General features: G+C 40.1%; 1 protein-coding gene across 3 annotated transcripts in view; it reads right to left on the bottom strand.

Moving 5' to 3' along the window:
* Positions 1-19006, bottom strand: part of CHCHD3 (coiled-coil-helix-coiled-coil-helix domain containing 3) — a 209727-nt gene that overhangs the window by 82141 nt on the left and 108580 nt on the right. For 2 of the 3 annotated variants that reach the window (XM_075855097.1, XM_075855096.1), the window contains exons 5-6: positions 13229-13243; positions 12916-12999 (exon numbers count right to left, since the gene is read on the bottom strand). In XM_075855097.1, the coding sequence (XP_075711212.1) occupies positions 12916-12999; positions 13229-13243 (99 nt within the window). The remainder of the gene's footprint in view (positions 1-12915; positions 13000-13228; positions 13244-19006) is intronic. The other variant, XM_075855095.1, reaches the window with a different exon arrangement.

The raw sequence follows: 19006 nt of genomic DNA on the forward strand, positions 1-19006 counted from the left end.
TGTGGCCCTAATCTTTTGCCTGGACATTAAACAGGGCTCAGGTGTGAAAGAGTACCATGTAATATTGAGGCCTAATCTGGCGATTTACTAAGCATTGGTTCACAATTGCAGAGGCTCGGATGTAAAATAATAAAAGAAACCCCTGAGAAATGACCCCATTTTGGAAACTACAACCCTAAATGCATTTATTAAGAGGTGTAGTGAGCATTTTGACCCCACAGGTCGTTTTCAGAAATTATTGCGCTACGGATGGTACAGAGGAAAAATTTAAATTTTTCACTAGATATTCCATTTCAGTGGCAAACATGTTGTGGCCAGTTTGTGCCACTGGAGACACACATCAACAAAATTGTTAAACGAGTTCTCCCGGGTATGGTAATGACATATGTGGAAGTAAACCGCTCTTTGGGCACAGTGTAAGGCTCAGAAGGTACATAGCGCAATTTGGCTTTTTGAGCGTGGATTTTGCTTGGTAGTAGTTTTGTTTGAGTATTAATGGTATTTGAGTTTATAATGTGGGAGCATATGTAAGCTGGCATAATCAGGTAATATAATAATAAAGTAAAAAAAAACAATTAAATGATCCATAGAGGTTTGTTTTGCTGTGAAGAAATCCTTTATGCACAGGCGAGTGTCACACAGATATATGGCGTCCTTTCTTATCCCCTTTTGTTACTCACTGTACTTCTGCAATTTGGGTAATTTTGCTGGGAAAGTGTTATCCTGGTAGAATACGTGCACCCTCGCTTCCAGCAGATATATTTAGGCCTTTCCCTTCCTGTTCTCTAATTTTCGGTCCTTGATAAGTTGCCTCTTGAAACAGAAGAAATGTTCCCCTCGGGCCTGCACACCTGCATAGGTTTTCTTTCCTGATTTATGGGACCCTTAACTTTTTTTTCTTTTTCACAGCCTTAGTTGTACGAGGGCTGTTTTTTTACAGGACGAGCTATAGTTTTATTGGTAGCATTAGTACATGTGACTTTTTATCCTATTTTTGTGAGGACATATTACCAAAAAACAGCAATTCTGGCATAGTTTTTTTAATTGTACTTTTTATACAGCATTCACCACGCGTTATAAATGACATGTTAACTTTATTCTGCAAGTCAGTACGATTCTGGCAATACCAAATTTATTGCACTTTTTTTATGTTTTACAATGCTTTGCACAACAAAATTACTCACGTAAAAACAATTTTTTCGTCGACGGAGCTGTATGACGGCTTGTTTTTTGCCAGGCGAGCTATAGTTTTTATAGGTACCATTTTTGTATACATGCAACTTTGTATTCAAATTTTTGGAAGGCAAGGTGACCTAAAAACAATGCCAGAATTGCGGGTTTTTTTTTTTACGGTGTTCACCGTGCGGGATAAATAACATTTTTAAAGTTCAGATCATTACGGACGCAGCGATAACAAATATGTATGGTTTATTTATTTTCAATAATAAAAGACTTGATAAAGGGAAAAAGGGCGATGGTTTGATTTTTTACAACTTTATTTCCCCACTTGTTTTTAGTCCCACTAAAGGACTTGAAGGTAAATGTATGAATTCACAGGATATGCCTTAAATGTCTGACAGGTGCAGATCCCAATTATCTCGAAAACGGGATTCCCTAACCCCTGTACTGCCTAAATGCAGGGGGCAGCAATCTCGCTAATAGGAATGAAGGTCAAGGGTTCCCTTGCTTGAGATAGCTGGCAGTTGCTATTACTCCTTAATATTGGAAACGCCCTTCAATCGAGAAAAGGTAGATGGTAAATGCCACTAAAATGTGTTCATTTGGGATGGACATAGGAAGCAATGCTTCTATATATTACTCTTGGCTGCAAATCATCTGGTCAGGTGACAGAAGGATATTTGACATCCTAAAATTGGCAGGAAATGTTCTAATCTCAAAGAGCCAAGCCGGTAACGTCCTCAAAGTGTCACGTTCAAAGAAGTAGAGAATCAAGCAATGTGTTTATGTGTTTAGATGTAATGTCACACTGCAAATAACGTGGTGATGTACTAAAGACCTGAGATACAGAAGCTCACACTCAAAGTTGCCTCGACACTCAACACATATAAGGGAGGTCCCTTACAAATCAAACAAAATATACACTGCGTCGATTACGTTCAAGGTGATTAATAAAACGTGAAAAGAACAAATAGCGCAGGGTTCACAGCGTAGTAATATTAAGTTCAGAGTTTGCCGGTGGAATTATCTGCTATTTTGATGCAGATTTTTCGCTTCAAATTCTGCAATGTGTGAATGTAGTCATGTTTGGTGCAGATTTCGAACTAAAAATCCCCCACACAAAATAAAGAACACAATGCATGTGAATGGCATTTTGAAAACCTGTCACACTGACCAAAATCAGTGAGGCTTTGAGAGCATGAATCTGCTGAAGCTCCTTTCTCCTGCGGGATTTTTTTTTTCTTGGATTTGCCACAGATTTCAAGTACCCTTTTGTGACAGATCAAATCCGCTGTAAAAATCTGTATATAAATCCGCAAGGAAGATTCACCGATTTGCAAAAGGGAGTCCTCAGCATGTGAGCGGAGTCTAATAATCGTTAATGTTAAATTAATGACAGAACATCCATCTAAAAAGTAACAAAAAGTAAATATCTACCCCTTTGCGAGAACAAATGCAGAAATTCTGTGGTAGCAGACTTATGGAAGTTCCAAAATATCTGCCCCTGTGCACACAGCAGATTGAGGGGTAAAATCTTGCCTCTACAGAGATCCATAACACGTCAAGAAAACGGTTTAAGTTTATGCATTCTCTAACAATTTACATAAAAATTTGATTTTTAATCATTTTTCTGGCGTAGGAAAGTCACAAATGCATCAAAAGTCGCAATTTGCGCCAAAAAATTTGAGACTTGATTCAGTTATGTTGCCCACAGCACTATTCCCAGAAGTGGGCGGGTTTATAGAAAGTAGCGTGGCCGGCTACAGCTAAACAAATACACTAGAATTTACGCCGGAAACCGTCAAATTATAGCGGAAATCTACACCAGATCGTAACTGCTGCAGATTTCCCTTGCAAGCGCACAGAGAGTCAGATATGCGCCTAATTTAAGAGACATGCGCCTCATTATATTAGGCATATCTTACTCCAGTAATCTTTATAACACTAGCGTATGAAACGTAATAAATCTTCGTATAAACATATTTTAACAGACAGACTTCCAGCAGGCTCAAGCCATCATCTCAAGGATAACATTCTATCACCTCAGGAAGTTATAAAAGTGGGTAAACCCTACTTTAGGCAAACATCCCAAAGATGGACAGTCACATGTGCTATTCTCCAACATAAATCTGTAACGGACATGACGAGGTCTACACACTATACAGACTGTGCCTCACTAATGTCACAAATCTATTTGAAAAGATTGTTATGAACAAAAATAAAGTTGCGGGCAGCCATATTTCTGTTATTCGGTGGTAAAATGTTTTGGACTCCATAAATTGAAACCATTAATGACAAATTTGACCATGCCTCGAAGGGCCTGTACACATCAGCGTTCGGTTCCGTTGATGGGTTCCGTCAGACCTTTCCATCAGGGGAACCCATCAACGGAAAGGCGAATGGAAACCATAGTTTTCCGTTAACATTACCATGGATTTCAATGGTAATGCTTCCGTTGCTAATGCTTTCAGATTGTCTCCGTTCTGTAAGGTTTCCTTTTTTTGTCGGAAACAGTGCAGTCAACTCTGTGTTTACCAGGCATAGCATCGTACACATCCGTAGCGGCTGTGCCTGGGATTGCAGCTCCGTCCCGTTCACCTAAATAGAACCGGAACTGAAATCCCAAGCACAGCTGCTACAGATAAGTACGGCACTATGCCTGTAAACCGGGAAAAGGATGCTTCAGTGAGCGCCGTGGTTTCATCAATCAGCTGATTGTGGGGGTGCCGGGAGTCGGACCCCCATAGATCTGATTATAGATGTTCTATCCTAAGAATAGGCCATCAATATAAAATGCTTGGACAACCCCTTTAATACGAGGTAGATAAATGAGCTTTTACTGCTCCTCTTATTCTACCCACAAACCAAAAAAAGTTTTCCTATCCATAAAACGGAGTACTTTATAATATAGTCTGCTTTCTAGAGCCCACAGGCTATTATTGAAAAGCACACTGACACCGTGCTAAGCCATGAATAGAGAGAAAGAAGAGATCATTACATTATCATTCCACTGCACAATTGCTACGAGTATATCCTACCAAACGGATTAGTGTAAAAGCAGAGTTACAGAATAAAGCTGCTCTGCTGTGGAGATGGACATTTAGTGTCTCATAAATTTCATTTGCCCGAAAATCCTGACACTTCATAATGGCGAAATCCTATTTACTGCAGAAGGCACGGTTGATAATACAATTTAATACCTGTGTATGGGGTGGAATCAGCTTCATATACTTAGTTTTGTCATCTTTAGAATTCCTGACAAGTTAAAAGGGTAAATAAATGGCCTTTTCTTAACCCCTTAATGACCAGGTCTGAAAAGTCCTAATGATTAGCTACATTTTTTTTTCACATTTGCCTCTCTGCCTTCTTTTTTTTTTTTTTATTGACGTGGCTATATGAGGCCATGTTTTATTCAGCAGTAACTTTTTTCTACGCAGTTTGGGAGAACAAATAAATTACTGTGTAATTGTTTTTTAGCGGCGTGAACATAGAAAAAAAGATTAATATTGCTTTCACGATAAGTAACCTGTTAAATGAATTCTTCAGGTTATTATGGTGGTGTAGATACCTAATAAGTGTAGGTTTTATTGTTTTTATGTAATGTATGGGCAATCAAATTTATTATAATCAAAAATTTCCATAAAAATGACTTTATGGACATTTTTTAATCCCATGAAAGGGATAACTTTAACAACTATATTTTTTACTTTTTAATGTATTCGCACACTCCTGTACACGAATACATTACACTGTGTCACTATGACACAGGCTGCGGTTAGGGCAAACAGTGTAAAGAAGGAGTGCTCAGAAGCCTTTTCTACTGCGATACCAAAAGGCGACTGCACTGCACTGGGGACCTGCACTGCCGAAAATTGGCCGTGTAAAAGGGCGTAATGAGATTGAGCATAATTTGGAGAGGAGTAAAACGTTCATGATATGATTGAGAAACGGGACTAAACCCTACTTAGCGAATAGTGGGGTGATATTATAAGGTCTGATATTTTAGTTATGTGATGGTACTACAATTGATAATAGGCCAGGTTGCAAGGAAATTCCGATTTTCTACAAATCCATAAGCATTCAGCAATGGATTTCCAAAATACAGCCCATCATAAAAAAAACAAAAAAAAAAAACTTGTGTCTGATAACGGATTTGTTCTTTTCTAGGCAGCCATGCATATTATTATTAAAAACACTGCAGAGATAAAGTGGAGCAATGCCGATAACATTGTTAGCTACGCATGGTTACTTATGCAGCTCCTTATGTCCTTGCCGCCACAGCCATTTATTTATTTTAATATCTTCCTCCCCACCTTTAAAAGCCATAACTTTATTTTTCCATCGATCCAGCCGTATGAGGGCTGCTTGTTTGCCGGGACGAGTTGTCATTTTTTTACAACATTTATATACTATATAATGTACTGGGAAACAGGGAAAAAAATCTTTGTGGGGTGGAAAGGGGCAAAGAAAAAAAAAAAAAACGACTTGTTTTATGGGTTTTATTTCTAAGAAGTTATTCCTTTTTTTGGGGGGAGACTAAACAAATTCTGGCCATTAATTTTTCTTTACGGTGTTCGTGTGGGTTAAATGTTATATTGTAACAGCTTGAACTTTTAGGAACGTGGCAATATTAATGAAGTTTATTTTTTGTACATTGCTTTTTGAGGCACATAGGAATAGGGTTTTTAACTTTAAAGATTTCTTTTTGCACATATAAAAAAAAACGTTTATTTTTGTTTAGTCAACCTAGGGGACAAACTAGCGGTCCTTGGATCGCTTGCAGAATATACTGCAGTAGTTATGTAGCAAGATTTGTCAGCAATGAAATTTAAAGGGGTTATCCCAGAATTTATAATTATCAACTATCCACAGGATAGGTAAACCTTATCTGATCCCTGGAGGTCCCACTGCTGGGATCTCCACAAATCTCGAGAACAGGGCGTCCCGAACCCCCAGACCCTCCTCATTGCAACCCTTGCAATGAGAGGGAGCATGAATGGAGCGGCAGTTAAGATACCACTCCATTCAACGTCTGTGGGGATAACAAACAGCCGAGTGCTCTACTCGGATGTTTCTGTCATTCCCATAGAGTTTGAATGGAGCAGCAGCACGAATGCATGACTGCCACTCTATGTAATGTCGAACAGTGAGGAGGAACAGGGCATTCGGGAACAAAGTTCTCGTAATCGGTGTGTGTCCCAGCAGTGGGGCTTCCAGAGATCAGACAATTATCACCCATCCTGTGGACAGGAGATAATTATCGATTCTGAGAAACCTCTAAGTAATTTAAAAAAAGTAACAAATACAAAACATTTATATTCTAGCATATTGAAAACTTAGAAACGGATTATCTGATTATTTAACAGTCAATAAGAAGTGTGTCAAGGCCACTTATCCTTCAGTTTATGTCATGGAAATCTTCACATCATGAGCAAATTAAAAGGCACTTTCTAATACCTTGCCATCTAGCTGGCAATGTGTTCCTGGTGATTGCATCACTAAGTGTCACAGCTCATCTATATGATTAATTGACTTTTTGATTACTTTGGTTTTTCCAATTAGATGCTTCCTATATTGTGCTAAGAGGAGAAAAAGCAGAAGCAATAATAATAAAGCGAGATGACAAGAGAACAGATTAGTGTCAGTTCAGCCAGCTCCTTATGAGGAGAAATTATTATACACGTCCATAGGCAGATGATGGCTGTCACATTTAAAATACCACGCAGTCTTCAGTGAAGTGATTTCCCCTTCCCTTGATAGGTTGACAGGAATAAATAAAAGACAAGAAGGGTGGGGGGTGAATAGTGGCCATTAGACCTCGATTGGCTGGGACTACAAAATAAAACCTAAAAAAAGAGAGCGGCTAGGTTTATAAATGTAATTTTCAATAGATAATTGCAATTAATTTGGCGTTAAAAAAAATCAGTGTAGTTGAACAGGCAAAATTCTTGTAATCAACGTATGTAAAAAAAAAAGTATCCTTATTAACAGTCCTCATAGGATTAAATGGCAATCCTCGTGTCGGACTGTGATCAATGTTTTACATTCTAGCGGAACATTGCCGAATCTAAAATGTGTTTAGTACAAAATTTCACAATTACTCTTATACATGGCAAAGCCACATGCATACCTAGACCCTGTACAGCAGCACCAGGAACCCCTATTGGTCCATACACAATGACCTTATTGCACTATATGTGCTGCCATACGGTTACTCTGAGGCACCATATTTTCCACTAAAAACAATGCTATCTCTGTAATGATGCATGAAATGGAATATTCCTCCATTTTTATTCTCACGGATAAAATGCAGCATGAGGCTTAATGCTTCGAACTCGGATCATGGCAAAATGTAAGGCTAGCCCAAGGCCACACGGATGTTGGTCAAAGAGCCATGCTTGTTTAGTAAATAAATATCACACTTTCCTCTATTGTGAAGTGCTGCGGTCTTATTTTCCGCTTTAGCACAGTGGAGTCTTTGAGCCTGGACTTTTCACATATTGACTATCGGAGAAGCTGCAGCTCTCAGTCATTGTAGTCTGGATCTGCATGATACAGGTACTAATAAGGGTATGTTCACACTGAATTTTTTGCAGGCTGAAAGTTCTGCCTCAAAATTTTGTCTGGAATTTTGATCTGCCTACATGCTGTTTGCCGCATTTTTCATGGTGTTTTTTGCCCATGGCTATTGAGCACCGCAGGCAAAAACACAGCGAAAAACGCTTTCTCTACCTCCCATTGATTTCAACGGGAGGTCAGAGACGTAAACACCCGAAGATAGGGCATGTCACTTATTTTTTCAGCGAGCCGGTTTTACCGCTCACGGGAAAAAAACGCCTTCGCCTCCCATTGAAATCACTGGGAGGCGTTTTCAGACTTTTTTGGGGGCGTTTTCCGTGTCAAAAAGCTGTGAACTGCTGTTTACACAGATAATCTCAACATGATCCATCTTATGCCATATATAGGACCACATTCATCTCTAGAAGCATTGAACCAGTGCTTCTTGTGCGGAATATGGTGCGATCAACATCACACAATACAGTTAGTCTCGCATGATTAAAGAACTGCGGAATATAGTGGAATGAACAAATATTCCATAGAAACAGATGTGTAATTATTTTCCTGTGCTATGGAATATGTGTTCATTCCACTATAAACTACACATAAATCCTGTTCATTCCAGGTCTATCAAGCACAGAAAACATTTTTACACATCTGTTGCTATGGAATTTGTTTTTATTTTCTCATTAACTACAATGAAAATCTGTCCATTCCATGTTTTCAAAACATAAAAAAAACTTATATCTTTTTCTATATTTTCGCCCACAGGGGGCCCTGTCTGCAAGGAACGCCACAGGGGGCCCTGTCTGCAAGGAACGCCACAGGGGGCCCTGGGTCTGCAAGGAACGCCACAGGGGGCCGTGTCTACAGGGAACGCCACAGGGGGCCCTGTCTACAGGGAACGCCACAGGGGGCCCTATCTACAGGGAACGCCACAGGGGGCCCTATCTACAGGGAACGCCACAGGGGGCCCTATCTACAGGGAACGCTACAGGGGGCACTATCTACAGGGAACGCTACAGGGGGCACTATCTACAGGGAACGCTACAGGGGGCACTATCTACAGGGAACGCTACAGGGGGCACTATCTACAGGGAACGCTACAGGGGGCACTATCTACAGGGAATGCTACAGGGGGCACTATCTACAGGGAACGCTACAGGAGGCACTATGTACAGGGTATGGTACAGGGGGCACTATCTACAGGGTACGGTACAGGGGGCACTATCTACAGGGAACGCTACTACCTACAGAGGGCTCTATGGGGAGAACTATCTACAGAGGGCTCTACTGGGAGCACTATCTACAGAGGGCAGTGTATGTGGTGCATTACTTTACAGTGTTGGACACAATTTTATTCAGGGGCAGAGTGTATGTTACTATTGTATTCAGGGGCACAGTGTGTAGCACTATTATATTCGGGGACACAGTGTATGATACGATTATATTTAGTGGCATAGAGTGTGGCACTATAAGAATTTGCTCTTCGTTTATAGGTGCAGAAATATTGAAAAAGTGAGCTTCCGAAGACATCTGAGCAGCAAATTTACCCATTTCCGCAGAAATGGGTCATGGCAAGGAGGCATCATAGAGAGAAATCATCACTGGTGAGTCACTAAATGTAAATGTTTATTCTCCCTGTGACTGCATGATCTGCAGCGAGATGATGTGTGTATCGTTCTTTATTGTGAAACAGCAACTCCCAGCATATCTTCACCATCGTTATGGCTATACTGGGAGATGTAGTTTTATGCCGTACAAACTTATGGCAGGGGTTAAACTAAATTTGCAAATTATCTCTGTACTGAGCTGTATTTGTACTGGAGCTGTATATATGTACCGAGATTGGTTCTGGAGTTATATTCATTATAACAACCGAGCTCAATACATATATACAGCACCAAAGAGAAGCTCAGAACATATATACAACTCCAGAACCAAGCTTCGCACATATATACAACATCAGGGCCAAGCTCAGTACTTCTATACAGAATCAGAACCAAGCTCATACACATATACAACACCAGAACAAAACTCAGTACATATATACAACTCCAGAACCAAGCTCAGTACATATAGATCAGAACAACCAAGCCCAAAACATATATAATTCAATTCAAAAGTGTGTCTCGTATATTCTATAGATTCATTACACACATTTTCTTTTAATGTATATATGAGAGACACTTTTTGAATTGAATTACTGAAATCAATTAACTTTTAATGATATTCTAAGAGCATGACCACACGTGGCGGATTTCCTCCGCAACTGTCCGCATCAATGCCGCACCTAATCCGGGTTGCGGATTACGGCTGCGGATCTGCCCAAAATGTGCAGTAAATTGATGCGGACTAGCTGCTGCGGACTGCGGGAAAAGTGCTTCCCTTCTCTCTATCAGTGCAGGATAGAGAGAAGGGACAGCACTTTCCCTAGTGAAAATAAACGAATTTCATACTTACCGGCCATTGTCTTGGTGACGCGTCCCTCTTTCGGCATCCAGCCCGACCTCCCTGGATGACGCGGCAGTCCATGTGACCGCTGCAGCCTGTGATTGGCTGCAGCCGTCACTTAGACAGAAACGTCATCCTGGGAAGCCGGACTGGAGACAGAAGCAGGGAGTTCTCGGTAAGTATGAACTTCTATTTTTTTACAGGTAGCTGTATATTGTGATCGGTAGTCACTGTCCAGGGTGCAGAAACAGTTACTGCCGATCGCTTAACTCTTTCAGCACCCTGGACAGTGACTATTTACTGACGTCACCTAGCAACGCTCCCGTAATTCCGGGAGCCCCATTGACTTCCTCAGTCTGGCTGTAGACCTAGTAATTCATAGGTCCAGCCAGAATGAAGAAATGTCATGGCAAAAAAGCAAGACGCATCCGCAGCACACATAACATGTGCATGACAGCTGCGGACTTCATTACGGAACTTAGAATCTCCATTGAAGTCAATGGAGAAATACCGCCATGAGTCCGCAACCAGTCCGCCACTGCTCCGCAACAGACAGAGCATGCTGCGGACACCAAATTCCGCTCCGCAGCCTATGCTCCGCAGCGGAATTTTACGCATCGTCTAAACGAACACTTCTAAATAGAAGTGGAAGTCAATGCAGAAACGGCTCCGCTGCGGATTAACGCTTCGGAGTGTCCGCAGCGGAATTCAAGTGAAATTCCGCCACGTGTGAACCCAGCCTAATTCATTGAGAAAGACTAGTATATATACTGAGCTTTGTTCTGGTGTTGTATTTATGTACTGAGCTTTGTTCTGGTGCCGTATAGAAGTTATTTACTTTGTTCTGGTGCTGTATATACGTACTGAACTTGGTTCTGGTGTTGTATTTAGGTACTAAGCTTGGTTCTGCTGCTGAATACATGTACGGAGTTTGGTTCTGGTGTTGTATTTATGTACTGAACTTGGTTCTAGTGTTGTATTTATGTACTGAGATTGGTTTTGTTGCTGTATATTTGTACTGAGCTTTGTTCTGGTGCTGTAGATTTGTACTGAGCTTGGTTCTGGTGCTGTATATTTGTACTGAGATTTGTTCTGGTGCTGTATATATGTATGGAGCTTGCTCCTGGCACCGGATCTGTGTATTAGCCGGGAGAGTTGTTGCGGCTTACTGCACACTCCGCACTGTCCTCCACCCTTCTCATGTGCACAGCCTAACTAAATGGGCTGAGCACGCTTAGGGTATGTTCACACGGCCTATTTACGGACGTAAATCGGGCGTTTTTGCCCCGAATTACGCCCGAAAATAGCGCTGACAAACATCTGCCCATTGAAAGCAATGGGCAGACGTTTGTCTGTTCACACGAGGCGTATATTTACGCGCCGCTGTCAAAAGACGGCGCGTAAATAGACGCCCGCGTCAAAGAAGTGACCTGTTACTTATTTGGCCGGAATTAGAGCCGTTATTCATTGACTCCAATGAATAGCAGCGCTAATTACGCCCGTAATTGACGCGGCGTTCAAGCGCCTGCACATGCCGGTACGGCTGAAATTACGGGGATGTTTTCAGGCTGAAACATCCCCGTAATTTCAGCCGTAACGGACGCCCTCGTGTGAACATACCCTTAGGATATTGAATGTGCCCATATAGCCCTATACGTAATGGGTGAGTTTAACATAATGTGTGGGTAGGTCTGTACGCTTATGTAATTATATACATAGTGCAATCCACACTAAAGCATTCTGCACAGGGAATTTATTTATTTAGAGTCCACTTTAATGTAGGGGGTATTTGGAATATCGTAATTGTTTTATTTTATTATTAGATTCATTTTCAGTGGCGCGATACACTGCAAAACACCATGACTCCTCTCCCGCGCGGTGCGTAGGTCTTCGTCCAAAAAACAGGGAACCTGTTCAAAATTTGAATCCCACCCCTGCTACAGAACAGACAATTCAAAGCAGTAAAAAGCATTTTATAAACCGATAACCATGTGAAAGAAGCGATCAATAAAGAAAAGTCTTTTACTTCACTAAGAAGAAAGTCAGTCAGAGTTCTACCTAGTCACCTGGACTTAAAGACAATTATGGAACAAAAACTGTGGTGTTGTTTTTTTAATTAGCAAAATACATGGGTTTCAGATTCAGATTTGTTTATTTGATTGATCTTAATGAGTTCTTGGGATTGCCCGCCTAAGGTGGATCTGCCAGTGGCTAAATTATTAAAACAGGCTATTTTCCCATCGGAAGAGTAATCTTTACTAAGCGATCCACTGGATCGTAAGGCTGGTGCTTTAATACAGAGGAATTATTTTGCCTCTACAGCATTTTGAAACGCTTCAATGGCAGCAGTTCCTGTGGCAAGGGCACTGTGCTAATGGATTAGCCAGGTGGGCAGAAACACTAGTCTAGCTGTATTAAAGGGTACCGGTCACCAGTATTTACACCCATCAAACACCGGTACCTATCAGCAGTAGTTGCCCTTAATAGTATACCAGTGTTTTTCAGTTAAGTAAAATATATCTCATATACTTCATTCTGACAAAATCACCAAATCAGATGCAGAATGCACTGGGGGGAAAAAATAAATAAATAAAAAAAGTTTCATTTTTGTGTAGTTTACATGCATCGGATATTTACACTGCAGCAAATTCTAGTCTAACAAGAGGTTGTCATATTTTCAGAGCCCTATACAAGTTTGTATTTCCTCTCCACATCCACACTTACTCTCTCTTCGAGTCTGGCCAGCTGCTCCTTGTAATATTTATCCTGCTTTTTGAGCTCTCGTTCCTTTTCTTCCAGCTTCTTCGCCTAAAACGAAATGAGGTTGAGAAAGAAAATATAAAAGTCTTGCATACACTTCATTAAAAAAAAAAAACATAAAAAAACCTTTGGTTGCTTGTAGGATTAAAATTTTACCAAAATGAAAAAAAAAAAAAAAATTGGTGCAAACAGCACTTCTAACCTACAGATTTCTATTGCAAGTAAGAAAAGTCAGCAATCTCAGAAAAATAAGACCAAGAAATATCTACATACTTACTTGACCATTTAATTCCTTATGCAGATGCATGGAGAAAAAAAAAAAACAACACTTGTCAAGCATGATTAACATTGATAATTAATTTAGCGTACAAATAAAAAGTCTCAATCTTCTTGTTCGTAACAAGATATGAAACAAAAGTTGTAAGGATCAAGCTTACAAGGATTTTCAATGTATAAGGAAAAAAATCAAGACCATTACAAAGAATAGAGTCCAGTATAGTACCCGCTCACCCCAACCCATAATGTTTTTCGGTCAAGAACCAGAGCACTGGCCATAGTCTCTTTACATCCTATGTAGACTACAGCAAGGCTTTTCAAACATTCTTTACTTGGGCCCCACCAGTCAACACACGGTGATGCCATCCTTGATCAAAGTCCATACTAAAATCAAAATATTGTTTAATTCAACCTGTGTTTCCTAAAAGGGGTTGTACACTTTTAATTTGTTTCATCAATTTATTTATAGAATAAGAAATCCTACAGATTTCTAATATATACTTATTTTAAATTCTGCTCACATATTTCTTATACCGATGTAGTTGCATTTGTTTAAAAAAAAAAAAAACGGTAAAGCCCACAGATTAGTCCATATAAATGCACTCGTAGGATAGTTGAATGGACTAAAGATGGCGTCAGTCATGTGACCGCTGGCATTCCGGTAACACTGTCCAGGTATAGAACAGGTGAATAAATCGGTTATTGAGGAGCAGAAGTTATAATGAGATGTTACTGTATGTAGAAATTCTTTGTCAGTGTCTGTAAAGAGCAGCTCTTACATTCTGCTGGTCTCCTCTGAGTGTTTTTTTTTTTGTTTTTAAGCTTTAACTTTATTAACATGATAACATCCCACAAGGACAGGCAGACTTTTTAAAAACTTCTAGAGACAGTAAATACACACACAATGAAGTAGTTGTTCATCTTTATTCCATCATCAGTCCAATTCACTTAGCCCATAAAGGTGTCCTCTACCTGGACCTAACACATGTACGTCATGTAATCCGGTTGCTAGCTGAATGCTGTGTGTGTGAGGGGGGGGGGGAGGGGGTCACACGACTGACGCCATGTTTAGTCATATTCAGTTAGCCGGTCTACGCCATTAAACAGGACTAATCAGTGGGCTATACCATTCTACTGTGACAGGGGCGTATGTGAGACGAATATCTAATACATGTAGAATAGAAAACTAACTAGGATTTCCTATTCTACAAATAAACAAACACATAAAGAAAAACTGGACAACACCTTAAAACTTGAGCGGATCTGTCACTACTTATTTAATGCCGTAACTAATCTAATAGGCGCTATGATGCGGATAACTACAGTGTAAAGTTAAAAATGTTTATTTGCAAAGTTACTAGCATTTTTCTAAATATGCTAATTTAGGTATACGCTGGTGTTACCTCCCACTTGTTTAATATAGCCTCATTTGCATATTTAGAAAAAAAAAACTCATAACGTTTCAAATAATAATCTTTTTGGGACACAATTTTGACTAACATTATCAGCGTGACAGCGCATATTAGATGATCTAGGAGATACGGCATTACTAAACTAGTGGGCGATCCTTTTTAGAAGCACATTACTTTTTTTTGCTTTTTTTTTTTTTTAGACAATTTTGTGGCTAAACCAGAGATTGCTGCAGCCAAATAAAGGACTGTACAGCATATGATCATCTGCCAAAACCACCTCCATAGCTGTGCCTCGCCGACAACTGGGTGGCGCCTCGCAGCTTAATGTGCAAAGTGAGGGTGCAGAAGAAGCAGCTTTGGAATGTCGGAATGTTGGGGCACAGTTTGTACATAGCTGGTGAGAAGCTATATTGAGGAGTTCAGGACATTGGGCACTGGATTGTGAAGAGGATTAGGAGTATCAACTCTTTCCAACATAAATGCAGATGGCCAATATTACACTTGCTAGCAAAGGGATAAAAACTGGATGTTTCTGATTTCCTATTATTAACCTCTTGCCGAAAAAAAAAAAAAAAAAAAAAAAAAAAAAAAAAGAGTAAGCTTGTCATGAATAACAGGCAACTGCAGCTTTATGACACACATACTTGTCACGCTGGTAAGATAAGGAGTGGGGAACGGTAGTAATAGCCAGCCGCAACAAAGGCTCGAACAGCAGAGATCGGATTGCCATTTGACCGTTCGTAAGCCACAATAAATGCGGTTCTAGAGTACCGAGGTACAATAAATTTATAAAGCATCATTTGTGAATATCCGTGTATGACGTAACGTAAATAAATATGATTTGTGGTGGAATGTTTTTTTTTTATTCTGCATTTAAAAAAATATATTAATCAAAACGCTAATGTAGAGTAAACTGCACACATTAGAACATCCCCTCTGAAACGCAGTAAATTCAGCAACTTCTCTTTAAAAAATAAAAAATATATACATTTGGGGATCCTTTTTGATAAAATGTTTCGGGGAATCTAGTATTGACAGGTTTTATTGGTAACTGATAAACCGAACAAGTAAAATATATTTTTCTTTTTAACCCCTTAATGACAAAACCATTTTGTGCGTTAATGACCAAGGATTATTTTTTGTTTTTCGACTGTTGCATTCGAAGATAGGGTAACTTTTTAATTTCGTGGACATGGCCGTATAAGGGCTTGTTTTTTGCGGGACGAGTTGTATTTTTCATTTGCATCATTTTTGGGTGCATATAATATATATATATATATATATAAACTTTTATCAACTTTATTTTAGGAAAGAAATCGAAAATAAAACGGCTATTCCAGCATTGTTTTTCACGTTATAAATTTACGCCATTCACTATGTGGCATAAATAACATGTTACCTTTATTCTATGGGTCTGCACAATTATGGGGATACCAAATATGTAGAGGTTTTATATTTTCCTAGGTTCGCAAAACAAAAACCCTTTTAAAAAATGTAATTTAAAAAAAAAAAAAGACTCGTTTATGCATTCCCGCATTTGAAGAGCCGTAACACTTTTTTTTTCTGTCGATGTAGCCACATGTGCGCTTCTTTTTTGCGGGACAAGATGTAGTTTTTATTAGTAGTATTTTGGGGTACATGGGACTTATTGATTAACTTTTAATTTTTTTATGGTGGGAATGGGAGAAAAAAAAAAGGAATTTTGTAATCGTTTTTTGCGTTTTTTGTTGACGCCATTCACCCGGCAGTTTAATTAATACGTTAACTTTATTGGTGAGTCGTTACGATCGCGGTGATACATATAAGTGTACATCACTTTTTTTTTTTTTACACTTTTACAAAATAAAACCACTTATTGGGGAAAAAAGGTGGTTATATTTTATTTTTACTGTAATCGTTTTTTTTATTTTTTTCATAAACTTGAACTGTTTTACATTTTTTTTTTTTTTGTCCCACTAACGGACTTCACCATGCGATCTGCTGGTCGCTTATATAATGCTTTGGTATACTTCGTATAACAAAGCATTATTGCCTGTCAGTGTAAAACTGACAGGCAATCTATTAAGCCATGCCTCTAGCATGGACTAATAAGCAGATGCTGAAGGCAGACCTGGGAGCCTTTGTTAGGCCCCTGGCTGCCATGGAAATCCAACGGTGCCCTGCGATTTCTTTGCGGGGGCCCTATGGGGTTAAAGAGGGCGCTCCCTCTGCCAAACACATTAGATGCCACTGTCCCTTTTGACGGCGGCATCTAATGGGTTAAACTGCCGGAATCGGAATGCGCTTAGATTCAGTCAGTTGCGGCAGGAGCCAGGCTGTGTAGAACAGCCGTGTTTCTGACGCGAATTGCGTGGGTACACTGGCAGTACCCACCCGATCAGAGCAATAGATAAATCCGTCACTATGCGGGAACTAATACCTGCTTGCGACAGATATATCAGGTCGCTCGTCATTAAGGGGTTAAAATGATAAAAGGTCATGTTGCAAAAATGAGCACACCTTCCTGAAAGTTACAATATACAACTTCAAAATGCCTTCTGGTGCTAGGTATGGTTAATTGATCAGCAGACAAGTATGTTGAACCTGTCAATTTAAAAATGCAGACCAATCTACGAGCAGCACGTTCTAGAGCATGAATAGATGGGAAGGTTGATGTACATTTTTGTGGGAGAAGATCCAGTATAACTTGTCATTTATTTAACATATTTTTTGAGCTATAAAAGACACATTGGACCATAAGATGCACAGATATTTTAAAGCATAAAAGAGGAGAAAAGGTATGTTTTTTACTGTACATGTCCTATGGGTAATATTAAAGAGGCTCTGTCACGACATTATAAGTGCCCTATCTCCTACATAAGGAGATGGGCGCTATAATGTAGGAGACAGCAGTGCTTTTTATTTAAAAAAAACGATCTATTTTCACCATGTTATTAGCAATTTTAGCTTTATGCTAATGAGTTTCGCAATGGACAACTGGGCGTGTTTTACTATTGACCAAGTGGGCGTTGTACAGAGGAGTGTATGACGCAGATCGCTATGTGCTGTCACATAGTAACACATTAACGATACTGAAGTGTTTAGACCGTGAATAGACATTCCACGGGATGTCTATTCACAATCCCGACACTTCATTAATGTTTCTGTGGTAGTTACAGCAGATCAAGCGGAATCTCGTGAGATCACGCTGTAAATGACAGGTTACAGCGAGATTACACTTGCTCTGCTGTAACTACCACAGAAACATTAACAAAGTGTTGGGATTGTGAATAGACATCCCGTGGAATGTCTATTCACTGTCTAAACACTTCAGTATCGTTAATGTGTTAGTATAAGACAAAACATAGCGATCTAAAAGGATCCCTATGCGCTGACCAAATGAATAGAGAGAAGTGTATGACGCTGATTGGTCAGTGTCATACACTCCTCTGTACAACGCCCACTTGGTCAATAGTAAAACACGCCCAGTTGTCCATTGCGAAACTCATTAGCATAAAGCTAAAATCGCTAACAACATGGTGAAAATAGATCGTTTTTTTTAAATAAAAAGCACTGCTGTCACCTACATTATAGCGCCCATCTCCTTATGTAGGAGATAGGGCACTTATAATGTGGTGACAGAGCCTCTTTAAGGCGATACAGTACCACAGTTCCCCAATACAGTGCCAGCCATAGTGCCCCAATACAATGCCCCACTATCAGGCAGAGTGCCCCAATACAATGACAGCCACAGTGATTTTGGCACATAGCCTCCCCTGAACTCACTAGACAGAGGTGTGGAGAGGCAGGGGTTAATGGTTATAAATCTGCTCTTGCTGCTGCTCCTTCATGAGGGGGCGTGGCTAGAAGGTCCTCGCAGATCAGCACCTGCACAGATTTACTTGGGTGTACATATGTATGTGTTATTTGCTCACTGAGCTTTCAGCTTTGACAGAATTCTTTGTGTAAGATGTAAGGGTATGTTCACACGGCCTATTTACGGACGTAAATCGGGCGTTTTTGCCCCGAATTACGCCCGAAAATAGCGCCTCAATAGCGCTGACAAACATCTGCCCATTGAAAGCAATGGGCAGACGTTTGTCTGTTCACACGAGGCGTATATTTACGCGCCGCTGTCAAATGACGGCGCGTAAATAGACGCCCGCGTCAAAGTAGTGACCTGTCACTTCTTTGGCCGTAATTGGAGCCGTTATTCATTCACTCCAATGAATAGCAGCGCCAATTACGCCCGTAATTGACGCGGCGTTCAAGCGCCTGCACATGCCGGTACGGCTGAAATTACGGGGATGTTTTCAGGCTGAAACATCCCCGTAATTTCAGCCGTAACGGACGCCCTCGTGTGAACATACCCTTACTGTTCAGTGAGC

The sequence above is a fragment of the Rhinoderma darwinii genome, chromosome 3, assembly GCF_050947455.1.
Source record: "Rhinoderma darwinii isolate aRhiDar2 chromosome 3, aRhiDar2.hap1, whole genome shotgun sequence".
Classification (NCBI taxonomy): Eukaryota; Metazoa; Chordata; class Amphibia; order Anura; family Rhinodermatidae; genus Rhinoderma; species Rhinoderma darwinii.